At 40.9% G+C, this 22,307-nt stretch overlaps 3 protein-coding genes and 1 long non-coding RNA gene across 7 annotated transcripts; 2 read left to right on the top strand and 2 right to left on the bottom strand.

The window, feature by feature from the left end:
• Positions 1-1,277: 1,277 nt before the first annotated feature.
• LOC127908263 (uncharacterized) lies at positions 1,278-3,638 on the bottom strand. The gene is made up of 2 exons (XR_008066517.1): positions 3,466-3,638; positions 1,278-2,290 (listed from the first exon to the last, which is right to left on the bottom strand). It is a non-coding gene; the product is annotated as an uncharacterized LOC127908263 (long non-coding RNA).
• Positions 3,639-6,907: 3,269 nt separating this feature from the next.
• LOC118395761 (zinc finger protein with KRAB and SCAN domains 8-like) lies at positions 6,908-8,772 on the top strand. The gene is made up of 2 exons (XM_035789659.2): positions 6,908-7,160; positions 7,363-8,772. Exons 1-2 carry the CDS (start codon positions 6,986-6,988, stop codon positions 8,376-8,378), a joined length of 1,191 nt encoding a protein of 396 aa, XP_035645552.1. The 5' UTR covers positions 6,908-6,985; the 3' UTR covers positions 8,379-8,772.
• A 6,224-nt stretch (positions 8,773-14,996) lies between these two features.
• On the top strand, positions 14,997-18,274 carry LOC118395759 (RCC1 domain-containing protein 1-like). 2 transcript variants are annotated; one of them, XM_035789654.2, is made up of 8 exons: positions 14,997-15,371; positions 16,262-16,447; positions 16,658-16,823; positions 17,018-17,139; positions 17,244-17,342; positions 17,549-17,692; positions 17,772-17,801; positions 17,998-18,274. In XM_035789654.2, the coding sequence occupies exons 1-8, from the start codon at positions 15,146-15,148 to the stop codon at positions 18,171-18,173; spliced, it is 1,149 nt and encodes a 382-aa protein (XP_035645547.1). In that variant the 5' UTR covers positions 14,997-15,145; the 3' UTR covers positions 18,174-18,274. The 2 variants fall into 2 exon arrangements, with proteins under 2 accessions (XP_035645547.1, XP_035645546.1); XM_035789653.2 differs by having other exon boundaries at positions 15,037-15,371; positions 16,262-16,471.
• LOC118395760 (calcium and integrin-binding protein 1-like) lies at positions 18,270-21,508 on the bottom strand. 3 transcript variants are annotated; one of them, XR_004828044.2, is made up of 6 exons: positions 20,500-21,482; positions 20,303-20,396; positions 20,032-20,185; positions 19,852-19,914; positions 19,548-19,636; positions 18,270-19,459 (listed from the first exon to the last, which is right to left on the bottom strand). XR_004828044.2 is itself a non-coding variant. In XM_035789655.2 (6 exons), the coding sequence occupies exons 1-5, from the start codon at positions 21,145-21,147 to the stop codon at positions 19,629-19,631; spliced, it is 441 nt and encodes a 146-aa protein (XP_035645548.1). In that variant the 5' UTR covers positions 21,148-21,508; the 3' UTR covers positions 18,270-19,459; positions 19,548-19,628. The 3 variants fall into 3 exon arrangements, 2 of the variants coding, with proteins under 2 accessions (XP_035645548.1, XP_035645551.1); XM_035789655.2 differs by having other exon boundaries at positions 21,026-21,508; XM_035789658.2 differs by having other exon boundaries at positions 20,528-21,487.
• Between the last annotated feature and the right edge of the window lie 799 nt (positions 21,509-22,307).

Raw genomic sequence — 22,307 nt, 5'->3', positions numbered from 1 at the left:
ACTACGCCGCCAGGGACTCAAATCCTGCAGTGCCAGACGTGTCCCCCTGCTTAAGCCAGTACATGTCCAGGCCCGTCTGAAGTTTGCTAGAGAGCATTTGGATGATCCAGAAGAAGATTGGGCGAATGTCATATGGTCAGAGAAACCAAAATATAACTTTTTGGTAAAAACTCAACTCGTCGTGTTTGGAGGACAAAGAATGCTGAGTTGCATCCAAAGAACACCATACCTACTGTGAAGCATGGGGGTGGAAACATCATGCTTCGGGGCTGTTTTTCGGCAAAGGGACCAGGACGACTGATCCATGTAAAGGAAAGAATGAATGGGGCCAAGTATCGTGAGATTTTGAGTGAAAACCTCCTTCCATCAGCAAGGCCATTGAAGATGAAACGTGGCTGGGTCTTTCAGCATGACAATAATCCCAAACACACCGTCCGGGCAACGAAGGAGTGGCTTCGTAAGAAGCATTTCAAGGTCCGTGGCCTAGCCAGTCTCCAGATCTCAACCCCATAGAAATCTTTGGAGGGAGTTGAAAGTCCAAGTTGCCCAGCAACAGCCCCAAAACATCACTGCTCTAGAGGAGATATGCATGGAGGAAAGGCCAAAATACCAGCAACAGTGTGTGAAAACCTTGTGAAGACTTACAGAAAACGTTTGACCTCTGTCATTGCCAACAAAGGGTATATAACAAAGTATTGAGATAAACATTTGTTATTGACCAAATACTTATTTTCCACCATAATTTGCAAATAAATTCATAAAAAATCCTACAATGTGATTTTCTGGATTTTTAAAATTGTTTTGTCTGTCATAGTTGAAGTGTACCTATGATGAAAATGACAGGCTTCTCTCATCTTTTTAAGTGGGAGAACTTGCACAATTGGTGGCTGACTAAATACTTTTTTGCCCCACTGTATATACTGTTCCTATATTTATTACATATGTATTCATTTCTATCAGTATACAAACTCATCCTAATAACAAAGAAAACATGTATAAACTTGTATTAATTTGTACCTAACTCTTTAGATTACAGCGCTGATCACGAAATCACCTTGTGCAAGTGAGCAGCTTTCTAGCAAGCTAGCTAGCAAAACAGCTAATGGCTAATTTCCAAGTGGTCTAAACATACAAACAGGGGCGCCACTTTGGTTTTAGTTGTGGCGGGGGACACAACCTGGCGAGGAGTCTCGTGGTCCTCCCCAAAATTGTTTTGGGAATCTAAATGTCAGGTTGTGGGTAACTGGTGCATGGAATCAGGCGCATGAGAGCAGAGATGAGTGTACAAGGTAATTTATTCCACGAACAGCACCAGTATAAAACAAATACTAAAGGTGCGTGAAATTACCGGTCACTCGTAAATAACGGGCGTAATAACGAACCCGGCAAAAACAATACCAGCCAACAAGTAACGACCTGAACATTATATACAAACACGCACACAAACATGGGGGAAACAGAGGGTTAAATAATTAACATGTAATTGGGGAATAGAAACCAGGTGTGTAGAAAACAAAGACAAAACAAATGGAAAATGAAAAGTGGATCGGCGATGGCTAGAAAGCCAGTGACGTCGACCGCCAAACGAACTGTTCAAGTTAAAATCAAAAGATGCAAAATAACTACCTGTTCTGGGAAATGTTTCAGTTGTGGTTTGGTAAAAGTAACTCTGATTGTATAAGAGAAAGAATGTTATGTTCTGTTAATTAATGATGTCCCCTCTAAGCATGGAACAACCTTGGTCATGCGCAGTGTTGTTCTATGTTATTGTGGTACTAACTGGTTTTTAGTAAATGTGAAGCTCCAGTTCAATTTCTTGTATTCATAGTCTTTCTTATTATATAAGTAATAAGAGCTAAGACACTACAATAAGTATTGATTACTAAGAATTGCACTGCCACTTCCTGCAAAACATCCACCTAAAAGGTAGGCTATATCCGATAGGCCTATACAAAACGTAAGGGTTGCTTTTATCATTCTTGCTGCTTCAAGTTCAGTATCCATACCTAAGTGATCATGTGGGTGTGTGGTCTCAACTAGATTGAGTAGGCTATAGCCTATGCATGGGCGGAGAAGCACGGGGCAGTTATCCTTTCAAGGAAATGTCATTCCTATATAGGCCTATAATTAGGCTGATCTTGACAATGTGAGAATCTCTGTAAAAGGCTTGCAAGTGAGCTGCATCACATACACCTAAAATAGCATTGTGGGACTGTGGTTGGGTTTGAGACCAGTTCTTGCGGTAGCGGGTGGGAGTCGGACAGAAAGCCAGCTGGTGCTGTATGAAAAGCTGTGGGTGAAAGCAGGAGCGGGATGAAGAAATCAGTCAGGCGCAGAACTCTAGTGTGCACCATGACAGTGAAGCCTGTCATGTTAGAGCTGTTTATTACTATGTCAGTGTGATGTGTAGGGAATTAGCTAGGGAAACAGACAGATCAATAATGTTACCATATTGACTAATAAAAACTCACTGCACTGAAAAAATGTCACAATATCAATCTTCAGTCGTTTGGCCGATTGTCACATCGTTTGATTCAGGTCTAGTGTGATTGAAGCAAAAAATAACAGCTAACGTTTGCCAACTTTTGGCCAGTTCTCGCTCTAACTGTACATCAACTGGCGAAAGCTAGCGAAGTTAATTTACTTCTGTTGAAACGGACGAAACAAAGGCTACAAAGCAGCTGTTATGTCACACCCTGACCTTAGTATTCTGTTTTCCTTGTTATTTTGGTTAGGTCAGGGTGTGACATGGGTGATGTATGTGTTTTTATATACTGTCTAGGGGTTTTGTATGTTCATGGGGCTGTTTCCTTTCTAGGTATATTGTATGTCTATGGTTGCCTAGATTGGTTCTCAATTAGAGGCAGCTGTCTATCGTTGTCTCTGATTGGGAACCATATTTAGGAAGCCATATTCTGTGGGTACTTTGTGGGTGTTTGTTTCTGTGTCTGTGTTTGTTTCACCACACGGTACTGTTTTGGTTTTTCCATTCAAATCTACTATGGACACTTACCACGCTGCATTTTGGTCCGATCCCTGCTAATATCTAACATGTCACATTTGATTTCCTCCTCTTCGTAGAGGAGGAAATCAAATGTGACATGTTAGATATTAGTAACAGTCATCTCATATCGCTATCTGACAGATAGATAACTTAGAAGCTAGAGCTGACCTGGATGTGGTAGCTACTGCTAGCTAGTGTAGCTTATTCATTAACCTCAGACAGAGAGGGGATGAAACATTAGCCAACTTCACATGTCAGTTACAATACTAGCTCAACACTGCGAATAAACACTAGTTTCGTTTTTTTCTGTTAAACAGCTGTTACCTTTCCAGCTACATCAATCAACTAAAGAGTAGCCAGTTTGTGCTCTGCTTCCTTTTACACCTCGGTGAAAGAGCGCAACACATACACACTATGTTTAGCTCTCCCGTACTGGTCCAGCCAGCTTCCAGAAGTTTTACCTTCACACAGCCTATCAACCCTCTCTGTGGTGTCCTCGTGGTCTTAAATCCAGCCTCCTGAACACTCCCAACAGCCTACCTGACCGCTCTGAGGCGCCCGCATTGTCCTGAAGCACACCCTCCGATTTTTGTATCACTTTGAAATGATAAAACTGCTGGGCACAAAAATGCAATTTCAGAATGTGGGGGCGGACTGACCTCCCCATTGCGCCCCTGCATACAAATAGCACATTGTTTTAAACAAGTTTTTTACTGCCTAAATAACACAGTAACATCCGTAACATTCTGATATTAACAAATATGTTCGACATCACATTCATACCTAAAAGGGGGAAAATATAGAAATAAATCACACGGAGATGTGGCTTCTGCTTCAAGTCACTTGTAATGTGTGAGCTCCCTATACAGGGTTGCCAGGTCTACAGTTTTTTTTACACAATGATGACTCAAAACCCACCCAAATCCTGAAATCTAGCCAATTGTTCCCGCCCACATCAAGATAGGATTTGCCACATTTATACAGTAAACAACTTTCCCATAATGTTATGGAAACAATTAAGAAGGAATATCGACATAACTTGTAACTAGGTTAGAAGCAAAATTCGGTTTTCATCAAAATAATATTTATTGTGAACTATGACACGACGTAATAAACTAATTTGAATAATGTATTAAACTCGCCAGATAATTTTCGATCAATGGATGTTGATGTAACTCGTTTGACTGCTATGATTAAGCAGTAAGGCACAAGGTGGTATGGTATATGGCCATACATATACACACATGGCCATATGTGCAAATTATAGATAAATCAGACAGGAGAGTTTGAGTGATTCTAATGTTAGGCTATTTTCTGGGAATACTACAAATAGTTATAAATGGCCCATTTGTGAGATTGACTTGTCATTTCAATAGGCATAGGATACAGAATAAAATCTGGGTTTATGATTGTAATTGAACTTTGCCACGGTTTGCTTAGATACACTACATGGTCAAAATCATGGGCATTAATATGGAGTTGGTCCCCTCTTTGCTGCCATCACAGCCTCCACTGTTCTGGGAAGGCTTTCCACTAGATGTTGGAACATTGCTGCGGTGACTTGCTTCCATTCAGCCAGAAGGGAATTAGTGAGGTCGGGCACTGACGTTGGGCGATTAGACCTGGCTCGCAGTCGGTGTTCCAATTCATCCCAAAGGTGTTTGATGGGGTTGAGGTCAGGGCTCTGTGCAGGTCAGTCAAGATCCTCCCCACTGATCTCGACAAACTATTTCTGTATGTGCCTCACTTTGTGCATGGGGACATTGTCATGCTGAAACAGGAAAGGGCCTTACCCAAACTGTTGCCACAAAGTTGGAAGCACAGAATCGTCTAGAATGTTGTACACTGAACATTGTACACTGTAGCGTCAACATTTCCCTTCATCGGAACTAAGGGGCCTAGCCCGAACCATGAAAAACAGCCCCAGACCATTATTTCTTCTTCACCAAACTTTACAGTTGGCACTATGCATTTGGGTAGGTAGCGTTGTCCTGGCATCCACAAAACCCAGATTCGTCCGTTGGACTGCCAGATGGTGAAGCATGATTCATCACTCCAGAGAACAAATTTCCACTGCTCCCGAGTCCAATGGCGGTGAGCTTTACACCACTCCAGCCGATGCTTGGCATTGTGCATGGTGATCTTAGACTTGTGTACGGCTGCTCGGCCCTGGAAACCCATTTCATGAAGCTCCCTACAAACAGTTCTTGTGCTGACGTTACTTCCATAGGAAGTTTGGAACTTGGTAGTGAGTGTTGCAACCGAGGACAGATGATTTTTACGCACTTCAGGACTTGGCGGTCCTGTTCTTTTAACTTGTGTGGACTACCACTTCGCGGCTAAGCCATTGTTGATCCTAGACGTTTTCATGTCACAATAACAGCACTTACAGTTTACCGGGGCAGCTCTAGCAGGGCAGAAATTTGACCAACTGACTTGTTGGAAAGGTGGCATCCTATGACGGTGCCATGTTGAAAGTCACTGAGCTCCTCCGTACAGCTCATTCTACTGCCAATGTTTGTCTATGGAGATTGCATGGCTATGTGCTCAATTTTATACATCGGTCAGAAACGTGTGTGGTTGAAATAGCCGAATCCACTAATGTTAAGCTTTGTCCACATACTTTTGGCCATGTAGTGAAAATGCACATAGCCTATAGCTCCTTATTGGCCAACATCTTATTTCAGATAGTCTTCAGTAGCCTAGAGAAAAGGTAGGCAAGATGTAAACTGAACGATTTAGCAGATTGCTTTGTTCAAATTAACAGACTCATTTATTTGGCCATTAATAATTGCATAATAACATAATGCTACAACAACAATACACTGAAGTTATAGGTTATTTATTAAATCAGTTTGCCAGCTCCAGGAAGGCTACACAAGTGGCACAAATTGATTTGCAATGACTCCAGTGATATAGTCATTTCAACACATTTACTGTATCAAATCGTAGCCTACAGTTGCCTACAATGGCATATAAATGAATAGGCTACTTGATGGCCAACAGATGTATGTAACATTCTCCTCATTTAATGTCAGTTTCATTGAGAACTTTTCCCCATAACAGAAGCATGCGAGTGAATTCCATAACTTTCATTTCAAATTTACACTCAAGCATAATGACAAGTTAAATAGCCTACCTACCACTTGTGTGCTGCTCTGTCTCCTCTCACTCTCGTGGACAAAGCTGCACACACACCTCCGGCCCCACCCACCAATCAATAACTCAGCAACAGCACTGCCTGATAGTCAGCAGTAGCATGTCACAGTGAAATAAAAATGTTTTAAAGAGAAATGCCATGGCGATCGCTGTGTAACTTAGAAGTAGCCCAAAAAACCTCCAACCCACGACCAATAGTATTAGGCCAATTTACAGTATAAAATTAATTACAAATATGTCAACCCTGCCCCTATAGGAATTCCGAGGTATTACCAATCAAACCTAGATCATTAAAAAAATGGTAACCTTTATTTAACGAGGCAAGTCAGTTTAAGAACAAATTCTTATTTACAATGACGGCCTACCCCGGACGATGTTGGGCCAATTGTGCGCCGCCCTATGGGACTCCCAATCACGGCCGGATGTGATATAGCCTGGATCAGACATCAGTAGAGTACACATATCGAAAAAATGTATAGTATGTTACTTACTGCTACACATTATGATTCTGTATTATTGTTTTGTTATTATTAAGACACTTTTAGTTAAAGTATCCACATCTCACCTGAGGTTAAAATATAGGATTAATATATAATGTACAGATAGATATGTGATTCGTGATATTTCAGACAATATAGGATATGTCATGGGGTACATTTTGTATTGGAAAATATTTCCATAAACTGAACCTATCTTCTCGTACTCCACTCCAGCAGGAGGTGATAAATCCAAATGTGTTACCTCCTACCAGATGAGGTTGCCCGCGGAAACGGACAGAATCCAGGAACTAGCTACTTCGGAAGCTACTAAACGTAATCTAAAATGTCTAAAATACAGCTGTTAAGAGTGTTTCTCAATGAGCGATTAAGAACTGCTGCTGAGGAGATATTATGGGCAGTTGAAAAAACGATAGCAGAAGAAGTTTCCCGTTCAAATGAGGAAAATGACCGTCTCCAGAGGCAGCTTGAAATCGCTCTCATCAAGCTAAACAGAGCAGGTTTGGGATTACGTTTGTCTATTCAACCGTTATTGTATGAAAGTGGATAGAAAATATCACATCAGCTTTTACAGGTACATACAAAAAAAACATTAATTTCACCCATAGGCTTTGGCCAACGAGCAATGGCGGAGTTAATGCCTACTCTATTGTAGGCTTACATGTTTTCTATATCTCATCCTTCCTTTCTACTTGCTTCTAGACATCCTCCAACAGTCAGTCTCGGAACAGGTTCCCCCTGAGCAGCAGCAGTGTGTGCAGGAGTGGAGCCCCAGTCTCGGACAAGAGGACCCAGAGCCTACACAGATAAAGGAGGAACAGGAGGAACTCAGGACCAGTCAATGGGAAGAACAGCTTCAAGAGCTGGAAGATGATACCAAAGACTCCATATTCACTAATGCCTTTATGGAACCTGACTGTGAAGACCCAACTCGGCACTCATATCTTTATCAAGCCCAGAATGAGGGAAAAGAAGAGAGAGACTCTCTACCCAGCACCTCAACTGCAAATATCAAAGCAGAAACTGGTGGAGAGGACTACAGATTATCAGAACCAACCAGTGATTCTCAGCCTAATTATGCAAGAAATCCATACTGTTCTGCAGTTCAGAGGGAAAACATTGATTGGATGGGAGTCGGAGGGCCTCCGTCAGGTTTTAAACCAGTCAAATCAAAGAAAAGATGGACAGGAAAAAGACAAAGCTCCCATATGAATACTAAGGGTAGAAAATCCACAGAGTCGTCCGATCTGAAATCACCCAGGCAAAGGGATAATGCTCCTTGCCGTTGTAAAGTGTGTGGAAAGTCTTTCCAGTACATGGGTTCGTTAATGAAACATGTGCAAACTCATACAAATGAGAAAGAACATATTTGTGGTGTGTGTGGAAAATGTTTTGAGTCCACAGAAAGTATGAAACATCACATCCAAACTCACATTGCAGATAGGATGTGTTGTCATGTTTGTAGTAAATGCTTCACTAGCAATAGGGATCTGATTGTGCACATGAGAACCCACACAGGGGATAAACCGTATCAATGTTCTGATTGTGGCAAAGAATTCAGCGTTCGCAATAGTCTGAAAAGGCACATGAAGATTCATGCAGGAGGTAAAGGATATAGCTGCAGTCATTGTGACAAGTGTTTCAGCACTAGCTTCCGTCTGACATTTCACATGATGAGGAGTCACAGGGGCGAAATCATACAGGTGTCCTGTATGTAGAAAAACTGTTTTACCCAATAATGTGTAATCAGAAAAGTCACACTGGGAAGATGTGTATGAGTGCAGTGATTGCAGTAAATATTTCAGTGACAATGGCTGCTTGAATTTCTAAAAAGTCCACACAGACCGCTGTCATATACGTTGCTCACCTAGATCTGTATAGTCCTAATGCTGGAGTAACTCGCCATTGTGCGGCCTTTGAATGAGCCTGGCTCGCAAAAAGAGACAACCTGTGTGTTTTTGGAGTTCTATTCTGGTGGGAGGAAAGGAAATGAGCTACTAATGGTAATACATCTAAAACATAATAAAAGTACTATGATTTCAAGTATGTTTTATTCCATTGAAATCTGTTGAGCTACTTTTTAATGCCCAATAAATATAAGCACAAAGCATATACTCAGTTTGGACTGTATGTGTAGGGAGTTGAATTTTAGTTAGTGGAATTGTAGCCCAAAATAATTGTGGGCAAACTACATAGTCATCCACCAGGCTCTGTACACATTGACAGTCATTTAAATGGTTATGGACAAATTATAAACTGGGTGGTTCCAGCCCTGAATGCTGATTGGCTGACAGCTGTGGTATATCAGACTGTATACCATGGGTATGACAAATATTTTTACTGCTCTAATTACATTGGTAACCAGTTTAAAATAGCAATAAAGCACCTCGGGGGTTTGTGGTATATGGCCAATATACCACAGTAACACTTGTTCCAACTATACTGACACTGGTGTTCTCTTCCAGGTAAGCCAGGCTTAAAAGTATTTCTGGAAATGTGCAGTTATTTACTATTCCAACAGAAGGAATTCTTGGTCAGGCAGCAGATACCTCTGAATGATTGCCATCACATCTTTTTCAGTGCTGTGTTCAAAGTCATGTCTGTTCTTGAATGGTAAATGCCCAGCCAGCTCCCACAGAGCCACGTTGAAGGCAGATTCATAATTGGCACCAAAGCAGGACCCCTCCTGGCACACACCCCTCCTGGCACGCACGTCAGATTCCCCAGGTAGGCAGCCTGTAGCTACACTGTTCAAAAATATAAACATAACATGCAATAGTTTTTAAATTTTTACTAAAGTTAGTTCATTTAAGGAAATCAGTCAACTGAAATAAATTCAATACGCCTTATTATATGGATTTCACATGACTGGGAATACAGATGTGCATTTGTTGGTCACAGTTACCTTAAAAAAGGTAGGGGTGTGGATAAGAACCAGTCGGTATCTGGTGTGACCACTATTTGCCTCATGCAGTGCGCCACATGACCATCTCATTGAGTTGATCAGGCTGCTCATTATGGCCTTTGGAATGTTGTCCCACTTCTCTTCAATGGCTGTGTGAAGTCGCTGGATATTGGTGGGAACAGGAACACGCTGTTGTACATGTCAATCGAGAGCATCCCAAACATGCTCAATGGGTGACATGTCTGGTGAGTATGCAGGCCATGGAAGAACTGGGACAATTTCAGCTTGCAGGAATTGTGTGCAGATCCTTGCGACATGAGGCCATGCATTATCATGCTAAAACATGAGGTGATGGTGGCAAATTAATGGCACGACAATGGGCCTCAGGACCTTTGTCCCATAGCTTATGCCATACCATAACTCCATACATAGCCTACATTGACTCATTTAGCCTACTTGTGGAACAGTGCATACAGTGCAACATGACATAGATGCATAATACACACTATCAAGGCCGACATCAATGTAAAATAACCGGGGCATAAAACAACTGACTTCGACTTTATCTCAGATAAATCCTACACATAAATTGAAATAAAATGCATACGTCGAAGAAATGACTTAGGCTTTACAATCAACCAGGACGCATAAATGAAGAATGAAGAAAAATCTACACATTAAGGCTGCGCCCGTGATTCAGCACCGCCTTGGTACAGCTAGGCATAGTGGAGCTCCATGGGGTGGCTAAATGGACAGCGTCTCTGTCTAGTAGCCAGCTAGAATTAGGCTAATCAGTTGAGTAGCCTACAATACTTATATGAAAATCATAACTGGCATGCAGATCTTTAGACATTTTTGGATAGTACGGTATACTATGCCAGTGTTATTGTCTTGTGCGTTTCCCACCAAAATTGTTGCTCTGCATTCAGAGCTGTTGCTTATATTGTGAGTCCAGTTCATTTCTGTGTTTGCTGGTCTGCATTATTTGCCAGGGAAGGGAAACATTCTGCAAATACTGAAGCATTGCATCAACAAGGTATTTCTGAGCATACTGAAACATTGTATCAACGATTGAGGCTTCTCAGAGAATATTTCATGGGGCGGGGGGCACTGACCACCAATACTGGATTGTTAACCACATAAGGATACATTATTTATTGATAATTGCCGTCCAATTAACCTCTTAAACAACGATTGTAAGATACTAGCTTCCATTCCAGTAAAACGCTTAAAATATGGTCTTTGTAGTTTGATTAATGAGTGCCAATCTGGATTTTTGAAAGGGCATCATATTTAAAACAATTGGGTAATCAAGCTGGTCTTTGACTTGATGGAATATAGTGATTTATTAGATGACAATCCTGCTATTACATTTTTTTTCTTTCAAAAAGGCTTTTAACACTGTTATTTGTGAGTTTATTTTAGATACATTGCACAATTTGTTTTTACCACTCTCAACAACTTAATATCCAATTTCATTTGGAAAAATACGCCACACAAGATCAGGAAGGATGTCCTTACCAACAAGATTTGTGATGGTGGTCTTAATGTTTTAGATTTTATGCTGTTTAACCAGACTACAAAAGTCAACTGGATTAAGAAGTGTCTCAAAAAAAACTTAGTCTTTGGAATATAATATCACATTTTATTTTCCAGAAAATTGTGGGGCTTGATTTTTTACTCCAATGCCCTAATGCTGTGGGTAATATTTCTGTTAAATTAGCAACATTTCATAAATAAGCTCTATTGTGCTGGTCCTTGTTATACAAGCACAACTTCTCTCCACACAAATAATTTATTTGGAATAACAGTGATTTTAGATATAGAAATAAAACCTTATTTTTTTCATAATTTATTTGCCAATAGCATATTTGTGGTTAATCAACTTATAAATGATCATGGTAATCTTTATACCTACAATTAATTATTAGCCAAATATAACTTTGTTATGTTGTGTAAGGAATATTACATTTTAATGAAAGCTATTCCCAATGGAATCCTTCCTTACTTTACTGAAGGATCGATCAAGCTTTTCATTACAGTGATAGTGTAGAAATTAATGGCATCAATATATTAGATAAGAAATGTAACAACAATTTAGTCTGAGAAATGTTGTGGTAAATTCCTGTATTACTAAATGAGGAGAGTTTACAAACCACACACCAATCAGAGTTATACTTAAACTTCATCTTTAATTATATGGGGTGACAGGGTAGCCTAGTGGTTAGGGCGTTGGACTAGTAACCAGAATGTTGCAAGTTCAAATCCCCAAGCTGACAAGGTCGTTCTGCCCACTGTTCCTAGGCCATCATTGAAAATAAGAATGTGTTCTTAACTGACTTGCCTAGTGAAATAAAGGTAAAATAAAAATATGAGCTTCACCTTCACCCTTTGACTCTCAGATCAATTCAGTGTCTATAAATGAATTCTGAGTGTGCCTATAAGAGAATAGATCTTTTATACCCCTCTCAACTTACATGATGAACCACAGATCTTAGGAACAGTTCACAAAGAAAGACTTTTACTTGAGAGAGAAGGTACAATAGGTACAATAGCCCGATAGCATTAGCTATAAATTATCGTTCAGTTTGGTCTCTAAGACAAGCTTTAATCTCGTTTTTGGTACTTCATAGTACCAAAACATTACCTCATCCAATGGCATATATCAATTGTCAACTCTAGATACTCCCATCTCCAATACACCCCGTCTTCTCCCCAATCCTAGACAAGCTCACTGAGGGGAGTAACTTGTGCACAGACATTGTGGAGCCAAGAGATAATTGGTTCCCCCTTAATCATCCCTTCACATGGTTTAACAGATACATTCACATATGAAGACAAGCCTGACCTCTCCCCTCTCTGGGCCTCAAGTGACTGAGCCCTAGCTGAGAAGGGAAAAGTGCAACTGCCAACAGTATAGTCCAAAAGGAGACATTCTAATGACAAGTATCTCACAAGCATATTATGAAAGTAAATAAAACATCTTATTTATCTATGTTACCCAACTAATTCTGATTCATCCCCAACATAAATTATTAAAAGGAAGTTTACCTCTGCTGCAATTTTTCAACGGACATCTTCAATTGATGTCACACAGCAGCGTGTGGGGACTAATCCACAAAAATATAGTACCAGTTAAAACATTTTTACACACCTACTCATTAAAGGGGTTCTTTATTTGTACTATTTTCTACATTGTAGAATAATAGTGAAGACATCAAAACTATGAAAAACACATATGAATCATGTAGTAACCAAAAAAGTGTTAAACAAATCAAAATAAATTGTATTTAAGATTCTTCAAAGTAGCCACAATTTGCCTTGATGACAGCTTTGCCCACTCTTGGCATTGTCTCAACCAGCTTCATGAGGAATGCTTTTCCAACAATCTTGAAGGAGGTCCCACATATGCTGAGCACATGTTGGATGCTTTTCCTTCACTCTGTGGTCCAATTCATCCCAACCATCTCAATTGGGTTGAGGTTCGGTGATTGTGGAGGCCAGGTCATCTGATGCAGCAATCCATCTTGGTCAAATAGCCCTTACACAGCCTGGAGGTGGGTTGGATCATTGTACTTCTTTGGTTACTACATGATTTCATGTGTGTTATTTCAGTTTTGATGTCTTCACTATTATTATACAATGTATATGTGTGTCCAAACTTTTGACTGGTACTGTATCTATTTTTTTATTTGTATGTTTAGCTCACATCATTTAAAAGTATGCATTAAGGTGTCTTTAATATAATAAATGTGTCAAAAACGAATGTAGACATTAATAAATGCATTTATATAGCTTCCAAAATATATATATATATTTTTTACAATTGAGGAGTACCAAGTTGGCAGTAGCTTCAATACAACGCCCCCTGTCAGTCATCCAAGGTTTATACTTATTATTGGTTGACACATATTGCTTTGAAATTCATTTCCATCACTGGAGGTTGGTGGCACCTTATTTGGGGAGGATGGGCCCGTAGTAATGGCAGAAACATAATAAGTGGAATGGTATCAAAGAGGTTTCCATGTGTTTGATGTAATTCCATTCACTCAGTTCCAGACATTATTATGAGCATCCTCCCCTCAGCAGCCTCCTGTGATTTCCATAATCCAGAAATTGCACATAAATATTTAAGGCTAGATGCAGTCTTTGGTGCTGAAATTATTTAGATACAATGGATCAGCTTTTAATGAAATCACTCAGATGTATTAACATTGCAAGTTTTTCTGCCAGACAGCCTTCCAAAGTCTTGGTGTTTTTGGTTTACAAACAATAACTGAGACATTGGAAATCTAGTGGAAATAGGAAAGGGAAGAAAAAATGATCCATATTATAAGAAGGTTCAAGTCAATAATTTCTGTTTCTCTGTGCATTATAGAACAACATAAATAATATGTTGGAAACATTAAACACTTGTAGAAATTGTCAGGGAATGCAAAGGAAATGCATGATGGGAAAAACGTCAGCAAGATAAAGGAATAGCATCAGCAATCCAGTGTTAATATATGTAATTCGTTTCAACTCGTCGGACAACTGCACAGCATGCATTCAATACGCCGATCTGACCTCCCACAATCGAACGGATCAAATTCTCTCACACCCATCTCCAGCATCCAGCATCACTCAAACAGAGTGGGCTGTGCGCCAGCCCGAATTCTGGAGGTGAGATGGAAGTGAATGAGGGCGAGTTAAGTGAGGTGGAAATTGTGTTGAAGAACTTGAAACATGAGCCTGGCATCAATGGACATGATAAAGAAGAATCTGGTCCAGCAGGAGTGACATTTTTCTAGAAAGGGGATCCTTGCTTTTTAGCGGATCCATTTTTGGTTTCTGGGTGGATGAGAAAGGAGGTGGGTGCATTTGAATCAGTGAAGGTAACCTGTCGTGAACTTGTGATATTTGTTTGTATTTATTATGACCAGAGGGAGTGGACGCTCTATGTCACAATACTTGGGTTAAGATCTGTACCATTGAAAGGAATAATTTAGAGTTAAGTGTGAAGTTAAAGATTCCTGGTGTTTGTGATGCCTGCTGTTTGGTGCAACCCAGACCGGTGGGGAGCGCTGTCAAACAGTCACTGTAATCTACCCTGCCGCACGAGCATGCTTTTGCGGCACAGTCGATAGCACCGGACCTCGGGCTAGAAGTTTGAGGGTTCGAGACCTGCTCCCTGCTATTTCATTACAATATATAGAAGTATAGCCTAATGGATTTACATTGTAGTCCAGTTGAGGGCGGTAATGCAGCATATTGGATGCCAAAGGGTAAAGTGTACAAAACGTAGTCCACTCTGTTCAAAACAGATTTTTATTTTGGGAACAAAAAATTCAATTGAGATCAACTGTTTACTCGATGAGAATTTGCAGAATGTCAGCCAAAACCCATGTCGTTTCATTTTCTCCCACTGCCGGCCAGTGGGTTTCCTTTCACTACCATATTTGGTAATGACTGGAAACGCAAAGCGGATGCTTCACATTTATACATCCGGTGAAGTATCTGTCTGGTTGTTCTATTTGTAACACTGATCGCAACGTTGTACGGATTGTTTTGTTTACGCTACCGCGAAACGCAGAGTTGCTGATGAATTGGTTTGGATTTGGCTTCAACGGCTTTGGGCAAATACGAACGAATGAAAAAGTGACTGATGGGGAAAGTGCCGGAGATACCAACGTGACATATCCAATCTCTATTGATATTGTTTGTCGGAATTTGGAAGAGGAGCCTGTCCAAATCTGTCAACATAATAGCAATGTTGATACGCAGATCAGGACAAGTTGGAGTCGAAGAGCAGCTCTGCATTCAAATAGTGAGTAAAGTACTCAACTCGATCATCCCTTACAAAAGGAGATTGCAGTCATGGCTTAGTATAACTGCAGTATGCTGTTTAGCTCCCTTCAGTAACCACGAGCACAACCGTTCCTTGATTTTAACTGGCGGCTTTATTCTGTAGTTTTAGTCAGAATTATCACCTTCCGTGAGAACTATAAAGTAAATGAAAAATACAGTTAAGCACACTCTTACAACCTTATCTTACGAGTGACTTATTATCTTGGTATAACTCTGAAGTGCTTACATACATAACAGTTTAACCGGCGTTATAACGGGTTCAGATTAAACACATGAATAAAGGAAAAAATACCTCATTGGCTGCTTATTACAGAAGGGAAGAAATCAAACTTCACACTTATTATTCCTGGCATGAATTCACACTTCATCCAAACATACACTCTTCAACCTTAATGAACTACACCTGATGACATGAAAACTTAGCTAACGCAGCGCAGGATTGCCTTCCCTCCAAAAGTGTGTTGCCACAATAAGGATCCCCGTTACAACAGTATTAGCTACGTAGTTCCGCTTGCATTATCATTTCCCCCGCACAGCGGACACGTAAACAATTCAAACAAAAGACAACGACATAACCTGTAAGTCTAACTGTCAGTTACATGCTGCCAAATCCTGCGTCCAAAATACCCGTCGACTGCAGTTTCAAAACTGCTATATTTTTTTGTAAGGGCTGCCTTCTCGTGAAAATAACTGGCAGACCGCTCAACCAGAGACCGCAGTGAAAGGTTGATAACTGCATGAACCAGTTTCCAGTGTATCAATTAAGTTGCAATCATGTACCTCAATTCGTAAACCTACATGGACTGTTTCAAAGTTTCCCCTTAACTGTATCATTTGTTTGCGTTTCAGGTGATGGAAGGCTGTGTTTGGCAGGTTTTGGAGTAGGGGCCCCCAGTCAGAGAGGATGTGGCGGCTGTGTAGAGGAAGGCCGAGGGTGCCAGGATGCACATATCAGCGAGGGATATCTGGCCCTGTCTTTCGCAGACAGAGTAGAGTGCTGGAACTCTGAGCGAAATGAGAAGAAACCAGGGTGGAGTATGGTGATTCCAGATAATACTGGTATTGATTCATACTGACTGGTGCTGTAGCATAGTTGGTACCACCCACAACCCCTAGAATTAAGTAAATATGGTTATTTCCCCACTCAGGTCCATGTACAGGTGTGTGGCAAATATATTGAAGCTCTAATCAATAGTTGCATTTCAATAATGTTGTAATCATAATGCATTCTTGTGTGTTTTGTAGGGCCCTCACTAGCATTCCCATTGGTTCCAGGAGGGTACATAGCTTCCAACCCTCCCTTTTACCGCCCACTTTCCCCACAACTACAGGCTGTTAGCCTGGCACTAGGCACAGAGCACGCAGTCCTCCTCACTGCATCTGGAGACATCTACACCTGGGGCTCAGGCAGGTGAAGACAACAAATGTCATGTTTCGTAATGGAATTAACAAATCCTGTACAACAGTTTAATCAATAGGCATTTTTTCAGCACACCTTTCATAGGTTACTGATTACTATTTTGGGTACATCAGACATGGCAGAATGAACGACAGCATAGGATCTGTATTAAATGTTCTGAAAACCTCACTTCCTTGTGTTGGCAGCCATGGGCAGCTGGGACATGGGGACCTGAGCCCGCAGGAGGAGCCCAGAGCAATGGAGGCACTAATGGGTATGTCCATGAGCACTGTGGCCGCCGGGGGTTGGCACTCTGTCTGCACCAGTGGTAAGAGAGACTGACTGGGATGGAACTTACAAAAGAATGATAAAGTAGAGTGATTGCATTACATTACATTATTCAGTCAATGTGATCACTAGTCTGGTCCACAGCTGGGGGAGACCTGTACGTGTGGGGCTGGAATGAGAGTGGCCAGGTGGGACTGCCATCACGAGCCCTAAGAGGAGAGCAGCAGAAGAGCCAGGACACAGGTCTGCCTGTCTGAAATCTGTGTTCTATTTTGGGAGGGCAGACTCACCAGCTCAGCTCGTTTTAAAATTCAGTGTTCATACAGGCAAATGGATGATACTTATACACCCTATAATTGGCTGCGTTGCAAAACACCTACATTGAGGTTCTGGACTGGTGTAGCTAGACAACATATAAATATGTTATATCTGAACTGCTGTATGTTTAGGTGGTGCCAGCACATGTAAAGATGAAGAGAGCTACGATGAGGTGTTCATATCAATACAGGCCTTCCCAGCCCTGGTGGATGTTACTCAGTCATGTGAGGTCAGCAAGATCAGCTGTGGGTCGCGTCACACTGCGGCAGTCACAAGTAAGAGCCCTTCACCCAAGCTGCCTCAAACTACTAATTTAGAGAGATGACTGAGTATTTTTTTCTATTTATTTTACAGGTACAGGTGATCTCTACACTTGGGGCTGGGGTAAGCTTTAAAATATTCTAGTCTACTGGGGCAAGCTTTAAATGTCAAATATTGTAGTCTACGTGGCTTTGAGTTGGCCTGTGTATTGAATAAATAGCCATTATGTATTTCACCCAGGAATTCATATCAATGAATGGATAGACATGGCCTTTTCTCATATGCACGGCTACAAGCTTCACATTTGCCACCGTTTCAGGTGAATACGGCCAGCTGGGACAGGGGACTGAGAACAGTTCAGACGAGCCAAGAAGGGTAGAGTTTTTCAAGGACCAGGGGCTGCGTGTGGTGGATGTAGTGTGTGGACCATGGAACACTTTTGTTTCTGCTATCAAAGAGGACCCCTCTCTCCATCCTGGCACATATTCTACATAGAATGGAAAAACTGCCAGTAGGAGTTGAGCACTAAGGACATTGCACAGATTGATTGACTAGCTGCTTGTTTCAGACAAATAAAGTAAAGTCAGTGACTAAGACTTGATTACTTTTATTCTAGCTCTTTATAGATTTGAAAAAGTTTGTTAAGAGAGCACTGACATGATGTAGAAATACACTTTCCCAAACCTTTACCTCCCGGAAAAATTATTCTCTACTTTACGCACACTCTGTGCTACTCTGGCTAATGGAGCTTGTTTAATAAAGTTTGATCAAAGCTGATTCAATGTCTGCAAGATCACAATGATGGTATTCTACAAAACAGAACCGAATATAACATTACTGTCCGACAACAACAAAAAAATAATCCATGTGGCCACTTGGCAAAAACACAGCCTAAACTATGCTACAGTTTAACATCTGCACTAAAATTTGCTCACTAGCCCATAATTCGAAACAACAATAACACGAAGATCTAAATGCATATCCCATGAAGCTGATGAGATCAAATGGTTGGTATGCAGATCCCTTGCTGCATGGACGTTTAACTGCTAAAAACTTGAATTACCAGAGCTCGCCAGCATGTAGTCCTAAAACCCAGGAAATTAGTTACCTTTGTTTTTTTTCAGCCATCCCTGTGAAAAATGGGGAAAGAATAGGGTTTTGGAATAAATGCAGAAAATAAGGTCTGAGGTTAACACAGGCTGAGGAGATCTTATGTTTTGTTATATCAGATAATACCAGTCAGTTAACATGACCTTTATGAATTAAGCCTTTGTGCTATGTGTTTTGTTGTTGTTGATTATATGAACTCTTCAAAATTCAAGAAAGTGATGTTAGCTGATGAAGATTCTCAGAACCAAAAAAATCTCTTAAGCCTGTGTTTACCTAAACTTATTTATGGCATTTATCCAAAAACACCATTAATTTCCCCTTAGGCTTTGTCCAATGAACCACTGTGGAGTTGGTGCCTACAAAGACTCCATTATTATCTATCATTCACAATTGACAATGAGATATGTGAAAGGAAAGATACATTTGTGTAGTATGTGTCAAGTAGAGGTAAAAACATGCGCAGTGCGTGATCCGCACATGCCCAAAAGCTTAGAAACCTTTAGTCTGGGGGGAGTGGAGCCACTCTGTATAATTTAAGGCAAAATCTCAAAGTTATTGGTATTACAATGAAAAAAAATAGAAGAGGTCCTCTTAGTATGAATAGAACAGAATCCAAAGCATCCATATCCTGGTGTGTTATTCGTAGACTTCACAGCACAATCTTAAAAGAACTGAAGAAAAATGTGAAATATTAGAGAGGGGGTACATAGTTAAAATGTAGCGATTATGGAGAGATATTCTAATCAGATTTCAACTCACCTGACGAAATCTGGTGACCTGGAGATAACATGTTGGAACTCTGACAGATTTACTGTCCCATCTTTGTCTATATCTGACTCTTCAAGAATCTGTCAAATTGAAAAGTAAATAAGTAGTTGCTTTACCCTTGGATATTGCAGACAGAGACTTAATCATATAAAGCAGATCTGACTATATCATACACAGGTCTTCCTTGAGGTAGGCTCATATTGGGAAGAACCAATAGTGTCCTTAATCTGTAAATGTACATTGCTGATGAGCTGCCTAATCTCTTCAGGTTTAAGCCTTGTGTCTTCAGTCTCACCAGTCAAACAGTTCACCAGCTTCTCCAGGTCCCCACCATCCAGAGTGCCATCGTCATCAAAGTCTGAACAGACAAAACAATTCCCATTTTGTTTTTCACCAGCCACCCACACACAGCCAGACATCATGAATACATGACATACCCCATGTGTACCCCATGAATTCCCAACAATTGTATTACCAAAAATGCAGAATGCATAGTGGGACTTGATTTCCAGTGTAGCTGAATCGCTGAAGGCACTCAAGAGATCAAGAAAGTCCTCAAAGGTGAGACTTCCATCTTTCATATCAGATGTTGAGAATACATGGCAGATCCTTTTCCTGAAAGGTTTGGACTAAAGGGTGGGGACAGAACATAAACATTTGGGACCAAAGGAAATCCAACATGTTAAAATGATTTGTAACATTCAAGTATTAGTAATGGAGTAGAATTTCAATTGCAATATTGTCACCTTGAGTTCTGGCAGTGAAAGGACTTTCTCCATGGGCACACTGGTGAGGTTTCTGTCCTCTTTGGAGAGGAGTTCACTGAATCGCTTGTGTGCCCTACAGAAAGGACGCATCAAACAAACTCAGCTCTGCCTGTATGGATGTTGATTGTTCATCAAGTCCCTTCCGCAATAAATCTAAAATGACAAACCATTCCAACCTAGTTCAAACAATCCATCTTGCAGTACCTCGCGGACCCCATGTTGAATACCCCTGGGCTAGTGCTCTGCTCCTCTGGTTGAGTAGCTAGCTAGTGCTACATCCCACAAAGCTTTGTTGTTCTGAATTGCGCTAACGTTACTAGTCTAAAAGCTTTACCGGAGTAGCCCCCACACTGACACACATATCCAAACGGGCTGACGGTGAAACAGAAAACAAACCATTCCGTAGCTATGGATAACCGTGCACGGGCATCGTGTAACGGCCATTCTTAATGTGTCCCTACAACAGCTATTCGGGACGATTCAACTCTGACTGGTAGGTCAAATTGGTGTTATCCCACTACTGGACAGCACGGGGGATTTGACCTGCTTCGTTTCCGACCTGGGCAGGTTCACCCCTCCTTAGACAACCTGGTGGTCCAGGGCTACCCCAGGAACACCATATCGATACCGAATTTAGCGTGGACACCCGTTCGACATAGTGTGCTGTAGCCCAGAGCTCCTCAGCTCACTTGATCCACCAACCTCAGCCTCCCAGTGACTTGGATTACAGGTACATGCCACCGCACCCGGCTGCCTGTGACTGGAACGAATTGCAAAAATCGCTGAAGTTGGAGACTTTTATCTCCCTCACCAACTTCAAACATCAGCTATCTGAGCAGCTAACCGATCGCTGCTGCTGTACATAGTCTATTGGTAAATAGCCCACCCATTTTCACCTACCTCATTCCCATGCTGTTTTTTATACTGTTTTTATTTATTTACTTTTCTGCTCTTTTGCACAAAAATATCTCTACCTGTACATGACCATCTGATCATTTATCACTCCAGTGCTAATCTGCAAAATTGTAATTATTCGCCTACCTCATGCCTTTTGCACACATTGTATATAGACTCCCCCTTTTTTCTACTGTTATTGACTTGTTAATTGTTTACTCCATGTGTAACTCTGTGTTGTCTGTTCACACTGCTATGCTTTATCTTGGCCAGGTCGCAGTTGCAAATGAGAACTTGTTCTCAACTAGCCTACCTGGTTAAATAAAGGTGAAATATATATATTTTTTTAATTAAATAAAAAACACCTATTGTGAAAAACTAAAGTTCTGCACATTGGACTTATCCAAATGTAGTTTTGTGAGACACCTGTTTGATGTAAGTTACTAAATTTAAACTATTATGATGTGTGAGATTGGAAAATAGTCGAGAAAGTAATATCTCCATTGGCAACTGCAATTTTATTATTGATCGACAATACTTAATGGTGCATTGTGTATGGGATGTACTAGTATGCCTGGCTGGTAGGTGGTAACAGAGAACACTTACTGCATGTATGAATGGTGGGTAACGGGTGACCACCAAAGCTTGAATGGATAGTCTGGTACTACATGAAATGATTCATTCTAGTTGATTATAAAAGTGTGACTGGATAGTCTGGGACTACATGTATGAGTGGTGGGTAACGAGTGACCACCAAAGTGCGAATGGAAAGCCATATGATGCGAATGTGATGTACTAGGCAGGGCCAAGTGTGAATGATGGATATTTAAATTGATTACTCGGACTTGAGACCGATTTAGCCTTTGGGAAAGGGTCTCTCTAAGGTCCCAACAAAGCATAGGTGTGTGTGAAGTACATCGGGGAGTAAAGTCGTCGCACTGACTACCAAGTTTGAATGAGACATTAAGTTGTACTAGAAACGTGATCCGGTTGACACGTTAGTCATATGGAGTGATTGTATTTTTTATTTTGTACATTTGGTATTGAAGTAAAGGTGATAATCCGGGGGACACTAGACTACTTAATACCC

Source organism: Oncorhynchus keta, chromosome 17, assembly GCF_023373465.1.
Source record: "Oncorhynchus keta strain PuntledgeMale-10-30-2019 chromosome 17, Oket_V2, whole genome shotgun sequence".
Lineage (NCBI taxonomy): Eukaryota > Metazoa > Chordata > Actinopteri > Salmoniformes > Salmonidae > Oncorhynchus > Oncorhynchus keta.
The sequence above is the reverse complement of the archived record's forward strand: the minus strand, read 5'-3'. Positions and strand labels throughout refer to the sequence as shown.